This window comes from Sinohyriopsis cumingii, chromosome 8, assembly GCF_028554795.1.
Source record: "Sinohyriopsis cumingii isolate HCF-2022 chromosome 8, ASM2855479v2, whole genome shotgun sequence".
NCBI lineage: Eukaryota > Metazoa > Mollusca > Bivalvia > Unionida > Unionidae > Sinohyriopsis > Sinohyriopsis cumingii.
The window spans coordinates 113,891,182-113,907,023 of record NC_142968.1 but is presented as its reverse complement, the minus strand read 5'-3'; the positions used below and the strand labels follow the sequence as shown (position 1 = coordinate 113,907,023).

The 15,842-nt window shown below is 42.3% G+C and overlaps 1 protein-coding gene across 1 annotated transcript in view; it reads left to right on the top strand.

Annotated features, from left to right (window-relative positions):
- Positions 1 to 13,015: 13,015 nt before the first annotated feature.
- Positions 13,016 to 15,842, top strand: part of LOC149794414 (zinc finger protein ZPR1-like) — a 36,834-nt gene continuing 34,007 nt past the window's right edge. Inside the window, exon 1 of the mRNA XM_089968610.1 lies at positions 13,016 to 13,227. Within this exon, the coding sequence (XP_089824736.1) occupies positions 13,117 to 13,227 (111 nt within the window). The 5' untranslated portion in view covers positions 13,016 to 13,116. The remainder of the gene's footprint in view (positions 13,228 to 15,842) is intronic.

The following is a 15,842-nucleotide window of genomic DNA, read 5'->3' as shown; positions in this document are numbered from 1 at the left end:
ACCATCGTTGCACTTGAGGTAAACGGAGACTTTTCAGTCGCATTTTGGCAGCACGATACAATTTTTGAACTCCTGCGTAACCTGCAGGATGCGAGGGATCGTAGTAAATGCTGGCTAACACTTTTTCCATTTTTTTGTCTTTGTTTGTGTGTTAATAAGACACCCACTCTTGAAGGATGCTACTCTTTTTCTCTTGGGGTATTTTCTTGGATTGCAATGCTTTGCGTGTGCGACCGGCAATAGGTGTCGAGGAGGAGTATGTGTGAACAGGGGATATCGGTTCTTGTTTCACTTCTGTCTTCACTTCTGTCTTCACTTTCTTTTCTCTTGTGATGAAGAAGGGGTGGCCATCATCTTTTTAATCCATCCAATTCTGGAGGTAGGTGGTGTTGTTAACTTGCGTACTTTTTCTGGTGGAGTTTGAAACCCTTCTTCTTCTTCTTCTTCTCCTTTTTCTGTCTTGGTCACTGGTACTGGTACTGGTGATGGTGCTGGACTTTTCATCAAGGTCTTAAAATCTTTCAGAGTGGGTAGAGCTGTTTCGTCTATAGCTTTCTGGTGAAAGAGTTGCAGTCGTTGCAAGAGTTGACCGTACTTTTGCGATTTTTCTGTTTCGGACAAATCTTGGCGATCCATCAAGGACTGCAATTCGTGTTGTAACTGGGACATCTCGCTCAAATTGGGATTAGGAGGTAAATGCGGGGTGCGTTGTTCTTGCCAACGATGGTATTCCATCCATCGTTTGTAAGGCACTAAAGCTAGTTTTCGTCCTTCCATGGGGTTGTCAGGGGTCGATTCTGAGATCTTGGGACTTCCGAGGGCCTTTTTATCTTGCTCCCACCAGTCCTCCCAACATGGTTCCCAAGACTCCTTTCAGTAAGGGACCTAACAAGAGGGGTAAAATGCCTCCACGTTGGACCAACATCTTCTTCTTTTGACGAATGGGAATTTTCTTTTGAATCATTTGGCGAAGAACTTGACGATGTTTGCCTAAGAATTGTTTCTGGTGCTTGGACAAAGGGATCGTGCCTTTCAAGACGTTCAAACAACATTCGCACACGGTATCGATGACCTCTTTGGAGGCTGATTGAATGAGTTTTTTTCGTAGAGGTGGAGAAGCTTTGGACAGGACAGATAACATGTCCCCATGTTTGACTAAACGAGGAGGCAGTCCTTTTCTTTTCTTTCCTTGGGGCTGTTTAGAAGAGCGATGTTTTCTGGAGGGTGACATCTTTGAGTCTTCAGGAGCACCAAAAACACTGATACCCCGACTTGGTCACAGGCCTTTTTTTTATACTGGAACGCGTCGCCACTGATTGTCTTTACGTCGTATCAACTTCAGGACAGGCATGACACGTCGTGCAGGGGTACGCAACGGACTAAATCGAGCCAGTTCTTGCTTGGACAAATCCAGTAAACTTTGTAACATGCCCGATCTTTCTTGAACTTTGATTTTGGGAGAAGGTACTTTGTGAGCAGCAGCCACTGCCACTAAATTGGAGGGTCCTGCCACTGGGGAAGTTCTTGGGGTCATCAACGGAGAAGTTCTTGGTGTGATCAACGTCTCCAAGTACTCTTCAGTTCTTGGTGTCATCAACGGAGAAGTGGATGAACGTGAGGCTGCCGGAGACGCAGTCACCGTCGTGGCAGGTCGTGGTTTGCGAGTGTAAGGTTGCGTCCTGGCCGAAGTGCCTCTCTTGCGACTAGTTTTCTTCTGTGGGCTTTTCTTTTTCTGGAGACTTTTTCTCTGTTTCTTTTTCTGGGGGCTTCTTTTCTTTTTCCGGGGTGGTGTCTGGTAAGAGGAGGGTCCCGCCACTGGAGAAGTTCTCCTTGGGGACCTGGTCTTTTTCTTCTTCTTGGGGCTTCGTTTGACTTTTTTCTTGGGGAGAAGTTTGGGGGCATTAGGATCCCATCTTAAGAGAGAGCGAATGATGACCCCTCCTAGAGTACCGCTCCCTCCAGGTTTCAAAATGATTTGTTTTTAGGTTTGAGTGTCGATGCGGGGATCGGCCAGTTGGGTCAAAGCAACTTTGTTTCGATCAAAAAAGCGTTTGGTTTGATGAGGAATCTGAATGATTCCTTGGAGTATTTGACGTGCCGTCACCGTGAACCATCGTAAGGCTTCTTTGAGACTAGCTTCTAAGACACGAGCTCGTCTTTGTGGATTTTTTTCTCGACTGATGCCATACAAGGCACGAATCAATTTGACGGGAAGATGCGACTGAAGGGACGTCATGTTCAAAATGTGTGTGAGACAGACGAAAAGGGTCTGAGGTTTTTATAGATTTTTTTGTGGAGTGAAATTAAGTCGAGGACGGAGACGTGTACAGGACAGGCCCTCCGTCTTGGCACCAGTGGTGAAACAAGTGGGTACGAAATCGCAAATCCTCGGGGGTCGTAGGTTTCAAATCGACGAGTAAATAGGCGTGTGGCGTTTGAGTGGCATCGTCGTACGCCTGAGTCAGCCAAGGCGTTCCTAACTGTTTGGCTAAGACTTGCACTTGCGATTTATCTCGAAGGCTTTTAAACAAGACCACGTAATGCGCATTGAGACTGATGGTGCGATGGGCTTTACTTTGTTGAAACAAATTTTGGGTGATGTAAACGACACTGGCATTACGGTGATGCCCTTTGCGCGTGAACCACAGTTTAATTTCTTCTTCGTCTTCTCCTAACATGTCGTCGAAAATGACCAAATGGGTTTGACGGGAGTCAGAGACGATGCCGTCGTCTTCTTTAGGATTGCCTTCCACAAACACGATGGAATCGCCTTGACTTTCTCGCAAGAGGCTGTACGCCGATTGCCACTCTTTGTAACACCACACGATCCGCTGGGGTGGCCGATCGATCAAATGATGTTTATGTTCGATCAAACGTTTGACGAATTCGGTTTTGCCTGAACCGCTAGGTCCAGCAATGAGCATGTTAAAGGGATGGCGAAGATACAAAGCCTCCCAACTGGCACGATCTAAGTGTTCGTCGATGACTTTGACAGTGGAGGAAGAGGGAGCAGAGACAGCAGAGGTAGCCATAGTGTTAGGAATGTCACTTGTGACACGAAAACAAACAAGACGAGAGTTTATATACTTTTTTCAGGACACGTTTATTGAATGTTTTAAACATGAATACGAAAGACACAAATACATAAAAGCCAAAGACTTAAGTACAAGGATAAAAGGCACATGATAACCATTAACGTGGAATAAAAACAAGTGTTTGTACAACATGTTTTGGGTAAAGTTCTGACCAGTTCTATAGGGGGTAAGGTCACACAAGTGTCCTCCCGAAAGGGTCTTTCAGGCCGGTCCACGACAGTCCTGTCCTGGGTGACGGGTTCTTCTGTCACCGTCACTAACACAGGTTGAAAAGTAACTTTTTTCTTTGGATGTTGAAAGGAAGGATCACAACTCTCGTGCATACTGGGCCACTTCTTGGGTCCAAGCCTCAAAACCCCTCTTTTTCCAGCCACGGACATCTGTCCAATGGGGGTGTAAGTCACAAGCTACACACACATCGTCGTACACGTCTTGGGTAACTAAAAGTTGACGAATCTTTTTTTCCCGTAGAGGTCGAGAAGTATCCAGATGAAAACGCAAGGCTTTGAGCAAAAGGAGTCTCTCGTGAACATTTAAAGGGACCACTTTCATGTTGAATGGGGTGGTAAATACTGTTCGTAAAGTGTCCACAAGGAATCGGCTGGTAAACGAAATCCCAGAAAACAAGTCACTAAGACACACACCACTTGTCGACCCAAATTGAATGGATACAGTTCTTGTAATAATTGATGGTAATGATCCACTGTTTGAATATGGTCATTGAGTTCCTTCCACGGAATCTGTTCAATAACATGTGACATAATCCGTAGCATGGCAGCCTGATTTTATAGTCTCTTTGTTTCGGAAGCAATAAAGGTAATTTCTAACTAGACATCTTCGTTCTCCAGTAGGGAATCTAAATCTTGCATACTGTAACCGAAACGTCAGAGTTCGATTAAAAGTTTCTTCTTCCGCTAAGCAGATTCCACGTAAAATATGTTGGTAATCCTTTAACACATCTTCCTCAATACGTTGCAGTAGGTGAATCTCGAAGTAACCAAAATTACGAACGTTTAGTTTATTCACTAACTGAAAGTGTTCAACAAGGTCTGACCACTGAAACAATTTCTGACGAATCAGTCCTCTTATACCATTCAGGTACCAGTGGTTAAAGATCTGGTGACGTAACGGATGCAACTGTTCTTTACGTTTGTCTTGTATTTTGACCAGCTCTCGGTAAATGCGTTCTCTCAACTCCACAGGTAAGCCCAAAATGTTCTCTCGTAAAGTATCCATAAGTATATACACTGTTTTTGGAATCCTTGGGTGGTGGCCAATAACCTCGTTTACCTTTGTGGCTGATGTAATATCCACTCATAATCAGTCTTCTTATACTTTGGAACAGAGCATAATTTAAAAACGGATGAATAACTTTGCGTTTGCGTTTCACTTGTATTTTGATCAGTTCTCGGTAAATGCGTTCTCTCAACTCCACAGGCAAAGCACGAATGTTCTCTAGCAAAGTATCCATGAATAGGTCAGTCCGTACAATTCACAATCTTCTTCTAGAGCAAAAGTAATCCACATAGTAAGTAATTTCTGACCACTGCCATTCAGGGTAACGTCCAAGAATCTCACTGAACTCTTTTGATGTAAACGGTCTAGAGTGATATAATAGGACGAATGCACACTTGACCCAAAGAAATCTAAGACACTGGTTGACTTTTTTCACTTTCCTCTTGTGAATTTCTCGGCACAAAAGTTCTACAGTGACCCATTGAGATTTCACTCTGACAAACCCCTGCCAAACTTCTTTGTAAATCTTCTCTTGCAGTTCTTTAGGTAATGATTCAATATCGTTTTTGAAATGAAGTTTAAATACTGGTCTCGGTGATGTCCAACATTTGGCTCCTAACCAATCTGGCTTCTTCTTCGTCAACGACATGGTAAGTTACTTCAATGTCTCGGTCCCACTAAAGGTAAGTAATGACAATTCGGTGACCATCGAGCATGTTCTACGTAGGCCGAATCTTGCGGTTCCCAGTGGTGAAGTGACACACCGCAACTGAAGCACTTGACTTTATCTCCTTCGCCCAAGTAGAACAATCCGGCTCTGGCTAATTCTTCGGGGGTCGGTCCTCCCAGATACTTAGGCCATTTTCCTTTGAACGATTGAAGACGATTTTCAAAGTCGCAGTATTCCGACAAACGCACAGGAAACGAATATTCGTCTTTCACAGGTTTGTTTCGATGAGGGTTGGGTGACATGAACAGGAGTTTGCTCAGGGCTGGATGACATCCGTAGGGAGGTAAACGTGAAGGTCGACATTCCCCTTTAAAACGAAACCCAGTAAAATGTCCAAGAGGACGAGTGGCATCGCTTTCGCATCCCTCAGGTTGACACGCACAGCATCACTTTCCATGATAGGGTAGTGACACTAAAGTTCCCATGATGCTTTACGGCATCGCTAAGGTCACAACGTACAGCATCGTACCCATCGCAAGGCTCACAATCGCATTCCACTTCAGAAGCCCCATACTTGAATTGTGCCTGTCTGAACTTGTTTTGTGTTTCTCTGAAAGTATTCATCTTGTTCGCTTGGTCTTGGTAGTCACAATGAACTATCGATCTTGCCAAGGGTTCCTTTTTATATACAGACCAATACCGACGTGTCCATACGGTAAGGTGAAATGATTGGGAAGTCGCACTCGCTTCTGGTACACGATTTGATACACTTTTTCCAAGGGTCGACTGACGATGTGGTGAGTGGGTAAACGTACAATCTTGTTCGGTTGATAGGTGGTCACTTTAAAGTGTTGATCTTTTCCAGACTGCAAGGCTTCTTTCAATACCCCAAAGTTGACCACTCGACTGGTACGATAATTCAGAGTCAATCCTTTCACTTTGCACTGCGTGTGCACTTCTCCTTGTTTGTCCCGGTATTCGTAACCGTAATTTTTGGGACCGCCACTGACGAAACTTAGAATCTTGTCGTCGGGATGCTCGTCTGTCCAGGCTCCTAAACGGTCTCCTTCGATGTCAGGGTGCTGTTGACTCGGGTGATGGATGTAAATGCAACTGTCCGTGTCAAAGTACAGGACGCGTTCCCCTAACAGTTCCAAAGCTTCGTACAATTTTAAGCGAGCATGAGCTGTCACGTAAGCCGCAATGATGACATTTTCAAAAGGGTCGTCTTGTGCAAAGTCCAGATCTTCTTCGTAATTGACCAAGATCAAATCCTCTCGAACGACGTCCACGTGTTTCATGTATTTGGTTTTGTCGTGAATCATCTGGAAGTAGCGGGAAGGTTCTGTCAAATACTCCGTCTTGGGTAAACACGGTCGTTGTGCCATTTTACCCCACAAGCAATTTAACATCACTTTGGCAAACGCTCGCCTGCCTTCGTTTTTCTCGATGTGATCTAAAGTGATGCCTTCTTGTTCATAGTATTTCTCTTTGAATGTCTTTTGGTCTTCGGGAGTGTGACACCAGGAAGGATAGCCACTGGCTTCTTGCTTCAGTTTCAAAAAGGCATCCACGTAGTCGGCGAAAATGCCTTTCTGACTGGGGTCACCCTTGTGGTATTGTTGTGTCTTGGGAAAGTGGCAAATTTCGTACACTTCTAACAGTTGGTATCCCATGTCCAGAGCTTTGAACAATTCCACGCTAACCCACGTTCCCGTCAAGGCCCGTTCTTCCTGGGTGTGCTGACAAGGCTGATCTAGGTTGCACGTTTCGGCACAATTACGGCGCAAAGGAAACATCAGTTTGCCTTGGCAATGGTGAGGTAACACGGGATGGTACAAGTCCGTGGCAGGCAAGACTTTGCACTTGATCAAGCCTTCGTATTGTCGAATGTTTTTCAGGTCGATGTGTTCCGTCAACAATTGTGGATGCCCTACAGGAAAGCGACAATATTTGCACACGTAGGGATACAGCGAACACACGTCCAAGTATTTGATTTCTTCTCCTTTCTCTTCGTCGGCTTGGTACAGCAAACAGGCGGCATTGGTCCTTCCTCCGTACAAACTATCCCTCGGGTTCAGCGGGTCCATGAACTGGTAACTTTCCATGAGGCGTTTAAACTCGGGATCGGTTTTCAAACGGTGATCGTACTCGTGTTCCCACATTTCCACCACTTGGTATCCTTCCTGTTCTAACTTTAGGCGTCGCTGACAAGTGGCCTGGTACAAGTCTTCCATGGTTCGTTGTAAAAACTGATTTTTAGTGTCACGATCAGGGTAACAGACGGGACATCCGTGAAATAAGCAACCTTTAAACTCATACACGATCTTGGGGTTTTCTAAGTCTCAGCCATCTACCGAATGCGTTCCGATGGTCTTTTCACCCCCTCCGTTGCGGGCATGCTGAATCCATTTGTCTTCCTTGTCGCACAAGTAATGTAACCAGCGTAGGGCTTTGACCGAGTATTGACGTTTGACATAGTGGGTCGTTTGAGGACTGATGACAGCCACGGTGTTTTCAGGCATGAATCGTTGTCGATTCACTAAGGAACACGCTTTGGCAATGGTGCAAGCTTCTTTCAAAGGATCGACCCCTCCGTGTTCCATGAACAGTTCTCGAAATTTTCCACAGCAACGCCGTAAAATGTCCACGTCGGAACGACAATACTTTAGCATTTCTTCCTGAAAGTCGAAAGGGTCGGAGGCATGAGCCTGGTACCAAGCGTAGAAAGCTTCTCGTTGTTTGGTACGCATGTTGTCGGGGTCGTAATAGTGAGCCTCAGGTAAATGGGGTAGAACGGCATGTTGATTGGCTTCCGTATTGAAAAAGTGTGGAAAGTACCCTTTAGCCATTTCTGCCATTCCAAACGTTTTAGGCATTCGACTCAAAGGCATGGCCAAATAGCTCATCGAATCTTTAAACTGTACTTGTCCCACTTGCATGAAAATGATTTTGGCTCCGTTCAAAGTCACTTTAGGACGCTCGGTACCATGTTCCGTATAGTATCTGAGAAGAAACTGTCCATCGTATCCGGAGAAGTTGTGAGCCATCACCGTGGCATGGCGATGACAATCTCCGTAACGTTCGATGTCCTCTTGGCTCCACGTCTCGTCGATGGGGTCTAAGACCCATTGGGCAAAATCGGCTAGCGTGTTCGGTCCTCGAAAGATTTTTTCACGTCCTCCAGGAATCTTGCTGCAGTGAGGGCAATGACTGAAGATAGGTTCTTGAATGCACTTCTCGCACGCTCGATGAGCCACGCAGAAATTAGGAATGTGAATGCCGGTCTCTTGCATGCATTCGAAATCGAAAAAGATGAAATTGCCTTTCTTCTTGTGACCGTCCTCTTTCCCTGGTGGGGATTGGTATTTTTGCACGTAGCATTCTTGTTCCAAGTCCACGATGTGGTGACAAATGTGACATTTTTTCTTTCCTGAACATACGTGTGCCTTGGCACTATTGGTACGTAGGCCGTGTCTACACGTAGGGCACAATCTCAGCAGTTGACAAGCACATTTCTGCTGTGAACCTTGCGTCTTCAGATGTTGTTGGTAACAGGCAGGGCTGACAAACGTGCGCAGACAAGCAGAACAATGTACTCTTTCTTGTCCTTCGCTCAGACAGGGTGAAGAGGCCAAACATCCTGGGCATTTCGATCCACAATGCTTGTGTTGCTCTCGATTATTATAACCACGGTCACATTTCTCACAGTAATATTTGTATCCCAGGAATCCAGTGATACTGGTAATGGTATCGAAATGGCCATCGTGATGATAAAGGTGAATGTATTTTCCATCCTTAAAATCTTGGCCTCGAAACAACAGAGGCCCGCGCACTTCTTGAGGGTACACTTTCAAGGTGTATCGTGGAGCTAGGGCATCTTGCAATTTTTGCATCTCAGGAATGCCACAGGGTTTCTCTTTGGGCAAGTCGGCTTGTCGTAACAGGAGTTCTGCTTCACTTCGTTGTTTGGCTCAGTCCGATTTTCGAATAGTCTCCCAGGCTCTTTTCCATTCTACCGTGTCGTTTTTGTTCGCATACGTTCGTCCCACCACGATGGCACGGGCTAAACACATCTGGTCTTGAGGGTTGTGAATTCGGATGAGACTTGTTTTAGTGTTGCGAAGGTCGTCCACCAATAAGACCTTTTTGCGTCCAGTCCCTTGAGGAGGAGAGACGTGGGCCATTTTCAGTGTGGCTTTTCCATCGGTGATGTCAAACTGGTCATTAGATTGTTGAACGTGTTGAATCTTGTCCATGACTTTGGAAGGGGTTAGTTCTGCGGGTCTGCTAAACTCGATCCAAACAGGGGATTTCAAGCTGTCGTGATCTATGGATAGTGTCAAGCGAGCGTCTTCTTTGGCTTGACATTGTCGCTTGAGTGCGGTGAGCAAAGAATCCCACATCTCGGTGATAAACCCTTCTGCTTTCTCCAATGGTACGTCGGACTTGAAATCGTTAAACTTCACTGTGTAGGTGTAAGCCGTGGTTCTAAATTTTCTAGAGGAGCGCTTTTCCGTCTCTCGAATGGAATAGTACTTTTCAGGGTTGACTAAGGGTGGTGAACTTTGTTTAGAGGGTTCGGATTCTGGTTCACTCATGTCCTCTTCAAAATCACTGGCATGAATTTGTGCCAAGACTTCAGCTCTGGTACGAGGCGATAGATCACGTTTCTGCCTCTTACTTTCTTCTTCTTTCTTCTCGAATGAATAGGATCGTTTCATCTTAAGTGCAAAACGTCAAATGACTCAAGTTTAAACACCATAGACTAATTTATAGTCATGGCAAACCAGCGTATATAAAAGGGTGTGTGTCTTGTCCTTTCACTATTCATTTCACTCTCAAATCGAGCACAACGATGGAAGAGACCTGCCAAATCGAACGTTTCATCAGAGCTTTGCGAGGGGTCATTAGAAAATTCTCTTCAGACCAGCCGACGGACTACTCTCCTTCCTTTCGAGATAAAAGTCAAGATACTTGCTATATCTGTCAAAAGAAAGGGCATTGGTCTTCAGAGTGTCCAGACCGTTAAAAAAGAAAAAAAAACAGGGTCTAGAAAAGACAAAAGTCAAGATACCTGTTATTATTGTCAAGAAAAAGGACATTGGTCTCCAGATTGCCCAAAAAAGAAACAAGAGGAGTCAGAAGAAAAGAGGAATTCTTCAGAAGAAGAGAGGGATTCTTCAGAGGAAGAAGAGGAAGAAAGAAGACAATTCAGAGGCAAAGAAAAAGGAGAAGAAAAGAAGAAGGGAAGAAAGTGAGGAAGAGGATGAAAAGATTGTGACGGTGAAGAAATTGAAAAAACAGAGAGACTAAAGAGTGAGACAGAAGAAGTCTATGAACTTTTTAAAGTGCTCTGTTGTGAATTGTGAATTGGATTGTAACTATTGAGAAAAGAATAAATTAATTATATAAGGTAAGTGTCTTTGAGTTTTGATTTTAAAATAAGAAGCTACACTCACGCACTCATATGCACGTACTATAGGGGTAAAATGGGTTTTTTTGTTGATTTTTGAGTTATTGGCAAATTAAAAGGCTATCTCTTTTCGAGAGACGTGGGTGGCCCTGAAAAGGGCCTTTTTTGGTGTAGGGGTGAGTTTAAGCAATCAACTTTAACTGCCTTAAGCCTTTGCCACGGCCAAGGCCTACTTCTGGACTGCGTACTGTTGATGATGATTTGGTTGAAATCACTAAGGGTGGTACGGTAGGCTTAGTCACAGGGTTGACGTGTTTAGCTCGGGAAGGTCGTATTCTCTTCGGTCGTAATAAAGAAGTCTGATTCATTTGGTTCAGACTTCTTAACTCCGTTAAAATGTCCAACAGTACCGTGACCGTTTGATTTTCACCCTCTTGTTTCTTTGCTGCTACTTCTTCTTCTTCTTGTTTTTTTCTTACCTCTTGTTCTTGCTGCTGTAGGAGAAAAGCTTGTTCCGCTTCCTTTTGTCGTTGCATAAATTTCTCCAATTCTTCTTTCTGTCTCTGTCTAAAATTCTCCAATTGCGGTAATGAAGGTGACGAAGGTTCCGGAACAAATTCTTGCGAGGTAAGAAACTCCACAAAATCCCAATTTACCTCTTCTGAAAGTAAGTCCGGGTTCCCTTGGGCGGTCTCCACTGCTGGTGCACCCCAATGAATCGTTTTCAGAGTTTCCGTCATGTTGAATCACTGTCGCATAGATTGACTGCACACAGGCGCTAGCGAATCTATATAGACCACGTGACGTCACAGACTGTTCTCTTCGGATTGGATGCGGACTGACTGAATTTTGTAACGCGTGTTTGGATTGGTGAATGAACTCAATCCGTTTCAATCCTTCCTCTACCTATAAATAAGCGCAGTTCGCTGCATTGATTCACCTGTTCTCGTCGCCTCAAGATGTGGACCACAGTCGAATCATCCACCCTTGTGTCTTCAATGATGTTTAGGACGGACATGCTCATGTATGTCCGATCCAAGTGGACCGTTGTCCACAAGTCAGACACCAGTCTGTGGATACGAAGAGTGTACGTGGAAAGACAAGGTTGCCTCAAGAGGACTCTGATTTATGGCCCTACACTAAGACGCAGCTTGAGGACAAGAAGATGCCGCAGATGCCCTTTATGTTAAGGGCATATTAACATAAATCCAAAGGCCCTTTTCAGGGCCACCCACATTTCTCGAAAAGAGATTGACTTTCCATTGCCTACCCCTTTTTTTATTTTTTATTTTTTAATTTTTTTTAAACAAAAAAAACAAAAAAAAATCCCATGTTCAATTGCCTTTGTCCCTAGAATGGATATTTTTTTTCTCCCATTGTTCCAATGCATTTGTCCCTAGAGTGGATATTTCCTTTCTCCCATGTTAAATTCCCTTGTCCCCAGAGTGGATGTATTTTTTCTCCCATGTTAAATTTCCATTGTCCCCAGAGTGGATATTGCTTCCCATGTTAAATTTCCATTGTCCCCATTCACTACTGAGACAGAACTGGATTCGCCGCCTTAGAATATTTAAACCATTCTGTTTAAACCAAGAAGACTAGAAAAAGAAGTCAGGCAAAATTAAAATCATCGTCTTTTTGTAGCGGGCACATTTTCATTAAATAATTCTTTCAGTTTTCTTATTAGTCACCCAGTAGCCTTCAATTATTGCCGAAACAATGAAATAGCCGAAATATAATTTACGGTTACGTAATTCTAATTATAAAACAGATGACAATGTGGTTCATCGATTTCTTGGTCATTATAAAATATGTTTCAGCATCAGCATCAAGTTGAACCTCAACGCCTTTTTAGTGTTTTCTGTCTGTCTTGTCTGTGTTTTGTATTTGCCTTTAAAAAAGACTCATTTAAAGTCGAAAGCGCTTAGACTAGTTAGAAACTAGTTTTCTACTGTTCGTTGTCATTTTATTGCCTTTATCTTCATCAGTGATTTTGATCATCAGTGATTTTGATGTTTTTTCTTTCGTGGGTGTTGGTATGATCATATCGTTTTGAACGGCAGTGTCCTGGAGTTTTCAACGGCCTCGGTTATGATCACAGTTAGGCGATTGTCCCAAACATTTGTGCTAAAATATTTTAAATTCAGGTTTCCAGTATAAAAAATGAAATAAAGTAAGAAAAAGTATAATTTTAGTAGAAAATGTCTTTAAAAAAAACAGCATTTTCAATAAACTTTTCAAAATTCGACCAAAAACAGCTTAAAATGGACCCGTGGGTCTGGGCTTTAGGGTAAACACTTCGGCTATCGGCCAGGAAACTAATAAGTATACAATATAAAACTCACAATCTGAATCAGGCAATTTAAAACAATAATTATCAGCTTATATTTCACCACGAATTTACAACAAGAGTCTTTTTCATATTATGTGGCTTGTATTGTTCTTGTTTTCGTTTTACAGCAAAATTATCATAAGCAATGACAGGATACGATCCGGATCAATTTTCCAGATTTGTGTGCTGTGCTCATTTGTTATATATTTGCCTGGTTCCAAAATGTTTGTTCTTTATCATATCTTTTAGTTCCAATTAGCTCCTAAGAGATTATTATTGCAATTGCTATTGCAACCATATTGCGAAATCTGTTGACGCATGCTTGATTTAAAACTTGTGTTATAGACATTTGGTTTACACTTTAATCATGGCTGCAGAACAGACTCATCCTAAGCGTTTGTTCCGTAATATAGACGCCAGTGATGACGATCCTGAAGTAACGGAGATCGAGAGCTTGTGCGTCAACTGCATGGAACAGGTGTTATATATTTTCGTGTCCAATTATCCTTGTTATATATCATTCGCAGGCATAATGTTGGTAAAGAAACTTAGTGAAAAAGATCATATCGAGTGTCAGGAGTCCATAATACTATATAAGAAACGAGGTTAGTAACTTAAAGAAACACTCCATTCCACAGTATAGTATTTGCACACCTTACCGTTTGTTTGTACCCCATTACCAATTTTACAAACGAAAATCATTAAGGATATAAAAACTTCTATAAAGCTTATCAAAATCACCAATTAATGATTTCTTGCCTGTTTCAGTGTTTGTCACCACGGGGTCCAACACTTCAACTTGTTGGCGTTTGAAAGCAAACGGAAGCTCACCATGTAAACAAGCATACAGTCTGCACACTGTTCTATTCTGGTTTCAAGAACAGTCACTTGCAGTAAAAACTGTTTCCTCTGCATTCAATATTTGCATTGTATATTTTTTAAATTTATTTTAAAAAATTTGAACAAAAAAGGATGAAGTGTACACATTTGTTCAAAGAGGTACAATGAGAATATTTAAGGAATTATTGAGATTATGAAAGACTGTGAACAATTACATATGTTGCTTGAAAACTTAGACTCGCCAATGCAAATATGGCGACCGTATTACCAAGGAAACGTCAGTCTGTTTCAAAACACAAGTTGGCATTGTTTGGGACCCTCCAGCAACTGTCAGGTTAGAAATTATAAATTTATGAATGAAATGATTGAGTTTGGTGCATTTATTATATCATTGAATGCTTTTTGTTTTCAAAATGGGTAGAGGTGCAAACAAATGGGCAGTTATATAAATAATGTAGTCGTACAATGTAAGACGTCTAGTATGATATTTATAATGTTTTGGTTGATGTCTTACTTTTCTGTGTAGTGATCAACAGGGGAACTAGAGACCAATTTTTCAGGACTATCTCACACACTTGGTAGCCCATATTGGCACTTTTTCACAGGTTGTTGTCCTTAGACTTGGACAACACTTAGTTTGTGATCTTTTTTTCCTGTTGGAATCAAATTATGACACAAGGAAGTAGACATCTTTCAAGTTCTGTTGACAAACATTTTATTTGGTTGAGATCTACTGAGGAATGCCAGACTTGGTTGCAATCTGTAACACCTGCGATGAATGGGATATTTGTCTTCATCCATAATACTAGTAATTTTCTGGATTTGATTGTCATTACTATTGTTATATTTTTGACTGAAGATAATGATAACAACAAAGGTGTCTGCAAATCAGGCTTAAAGTCACAAAGAGTGTGATGGTATAATATATGCATTTGTGATTCATGTGAACAACCTTAGTGATATTAAAACCTTAGACACAAAGAGTACAAATCTTTAGCAGTTCAGGCAGGCAGGCAGCCAGCAATCTGAATCTAACCACAGGCAGGAAACACTTTAAACTTGGTGGACTTCCTAGAGTTCTACTGCCACTTCCACATTCCAGTGCAGACATTGAAAGGACATTTTCCATTCTGAGGAAAAGTCAGACTGACTCTAGAGGAAACCTGGATACCTTAACAGTACATCATCTCTTCAGCCTTAGGATCAACAATCTCCTCAGTGCTAAGATCAAAATTGATGAGGACTGCCACATACAGTGTGACCCTGCTATAACACGGTAGTTGGGAGCCATCGAACCTGACCGCGTTATAGACCAAACCATGTTATAAGCAACCAGGTCAGTTAGCTGAAGAAAATTATGCATGTACCCCCCAAAAATTGCAGGGAGAGGGTGTAGGTAATAAATGCGGGCTGTAAAATACATGCTTCATTGGTACAGTTATCATCTTAAATCGATGCATATTAAATGAGAAATACACCTGTAGTGAAAACAGAGAAGACGTATATAGTTTACTTTATTTCAGAGAACCACGAATTGGTACATATACATGAATACTGTTTATATATACATGTCTAATGTATAGTATGAATAGCATCAACACCGTGTACTCACCTGCGAACCTCGTCATATACATTGAATCCACAATACAAGTGATTCCATTGAAAATATGCATGCATACAGCTTTAAAATATTCAATAATTTTGTCACAGGTCATATTGGTCAGAATTCGGTGGGAAAATGTAACACAATCACGTAATGAATGATGAAGCACATTTACTTTTCAGTACGTCCCAAGTCGGTAAAAGTTAGTTTGCGTTTTAAGCTGCATTTGGTAGCGTTCGTAAGCATAAACTTTTTCCCTACAAAAAGACAACTTTCATGGCACAGTTAACGTGTTCCAGTCATATTGGAAAATGCGAAAAATCCATCAGATTCCATCACTTTCATTTAAGTCTGGTACTGACTTCCTTTGATGAAAAGTTCTTTGTTTTATTGAAAGATTGTAGTCGGCTTTCTTTGATGAAGGGTGCATGCGTTATTGAAGTCATCGCTAAAGGACAGCCTTGGAGAACCAAACAAATGCCCATTTCTTATTGCAGCGGCAACATCAAATAATTGTTATGCATGATTGAGACCAATTTTTTTTTCCAAGTATGTTTTCATAACAATCGGTGCTTCAAAGGTAATCTGTTTTCTTTGAAATTTCAGCAAACTATTTTATCTGGGTACATTTTTAAAAAGGATTTGGCCAT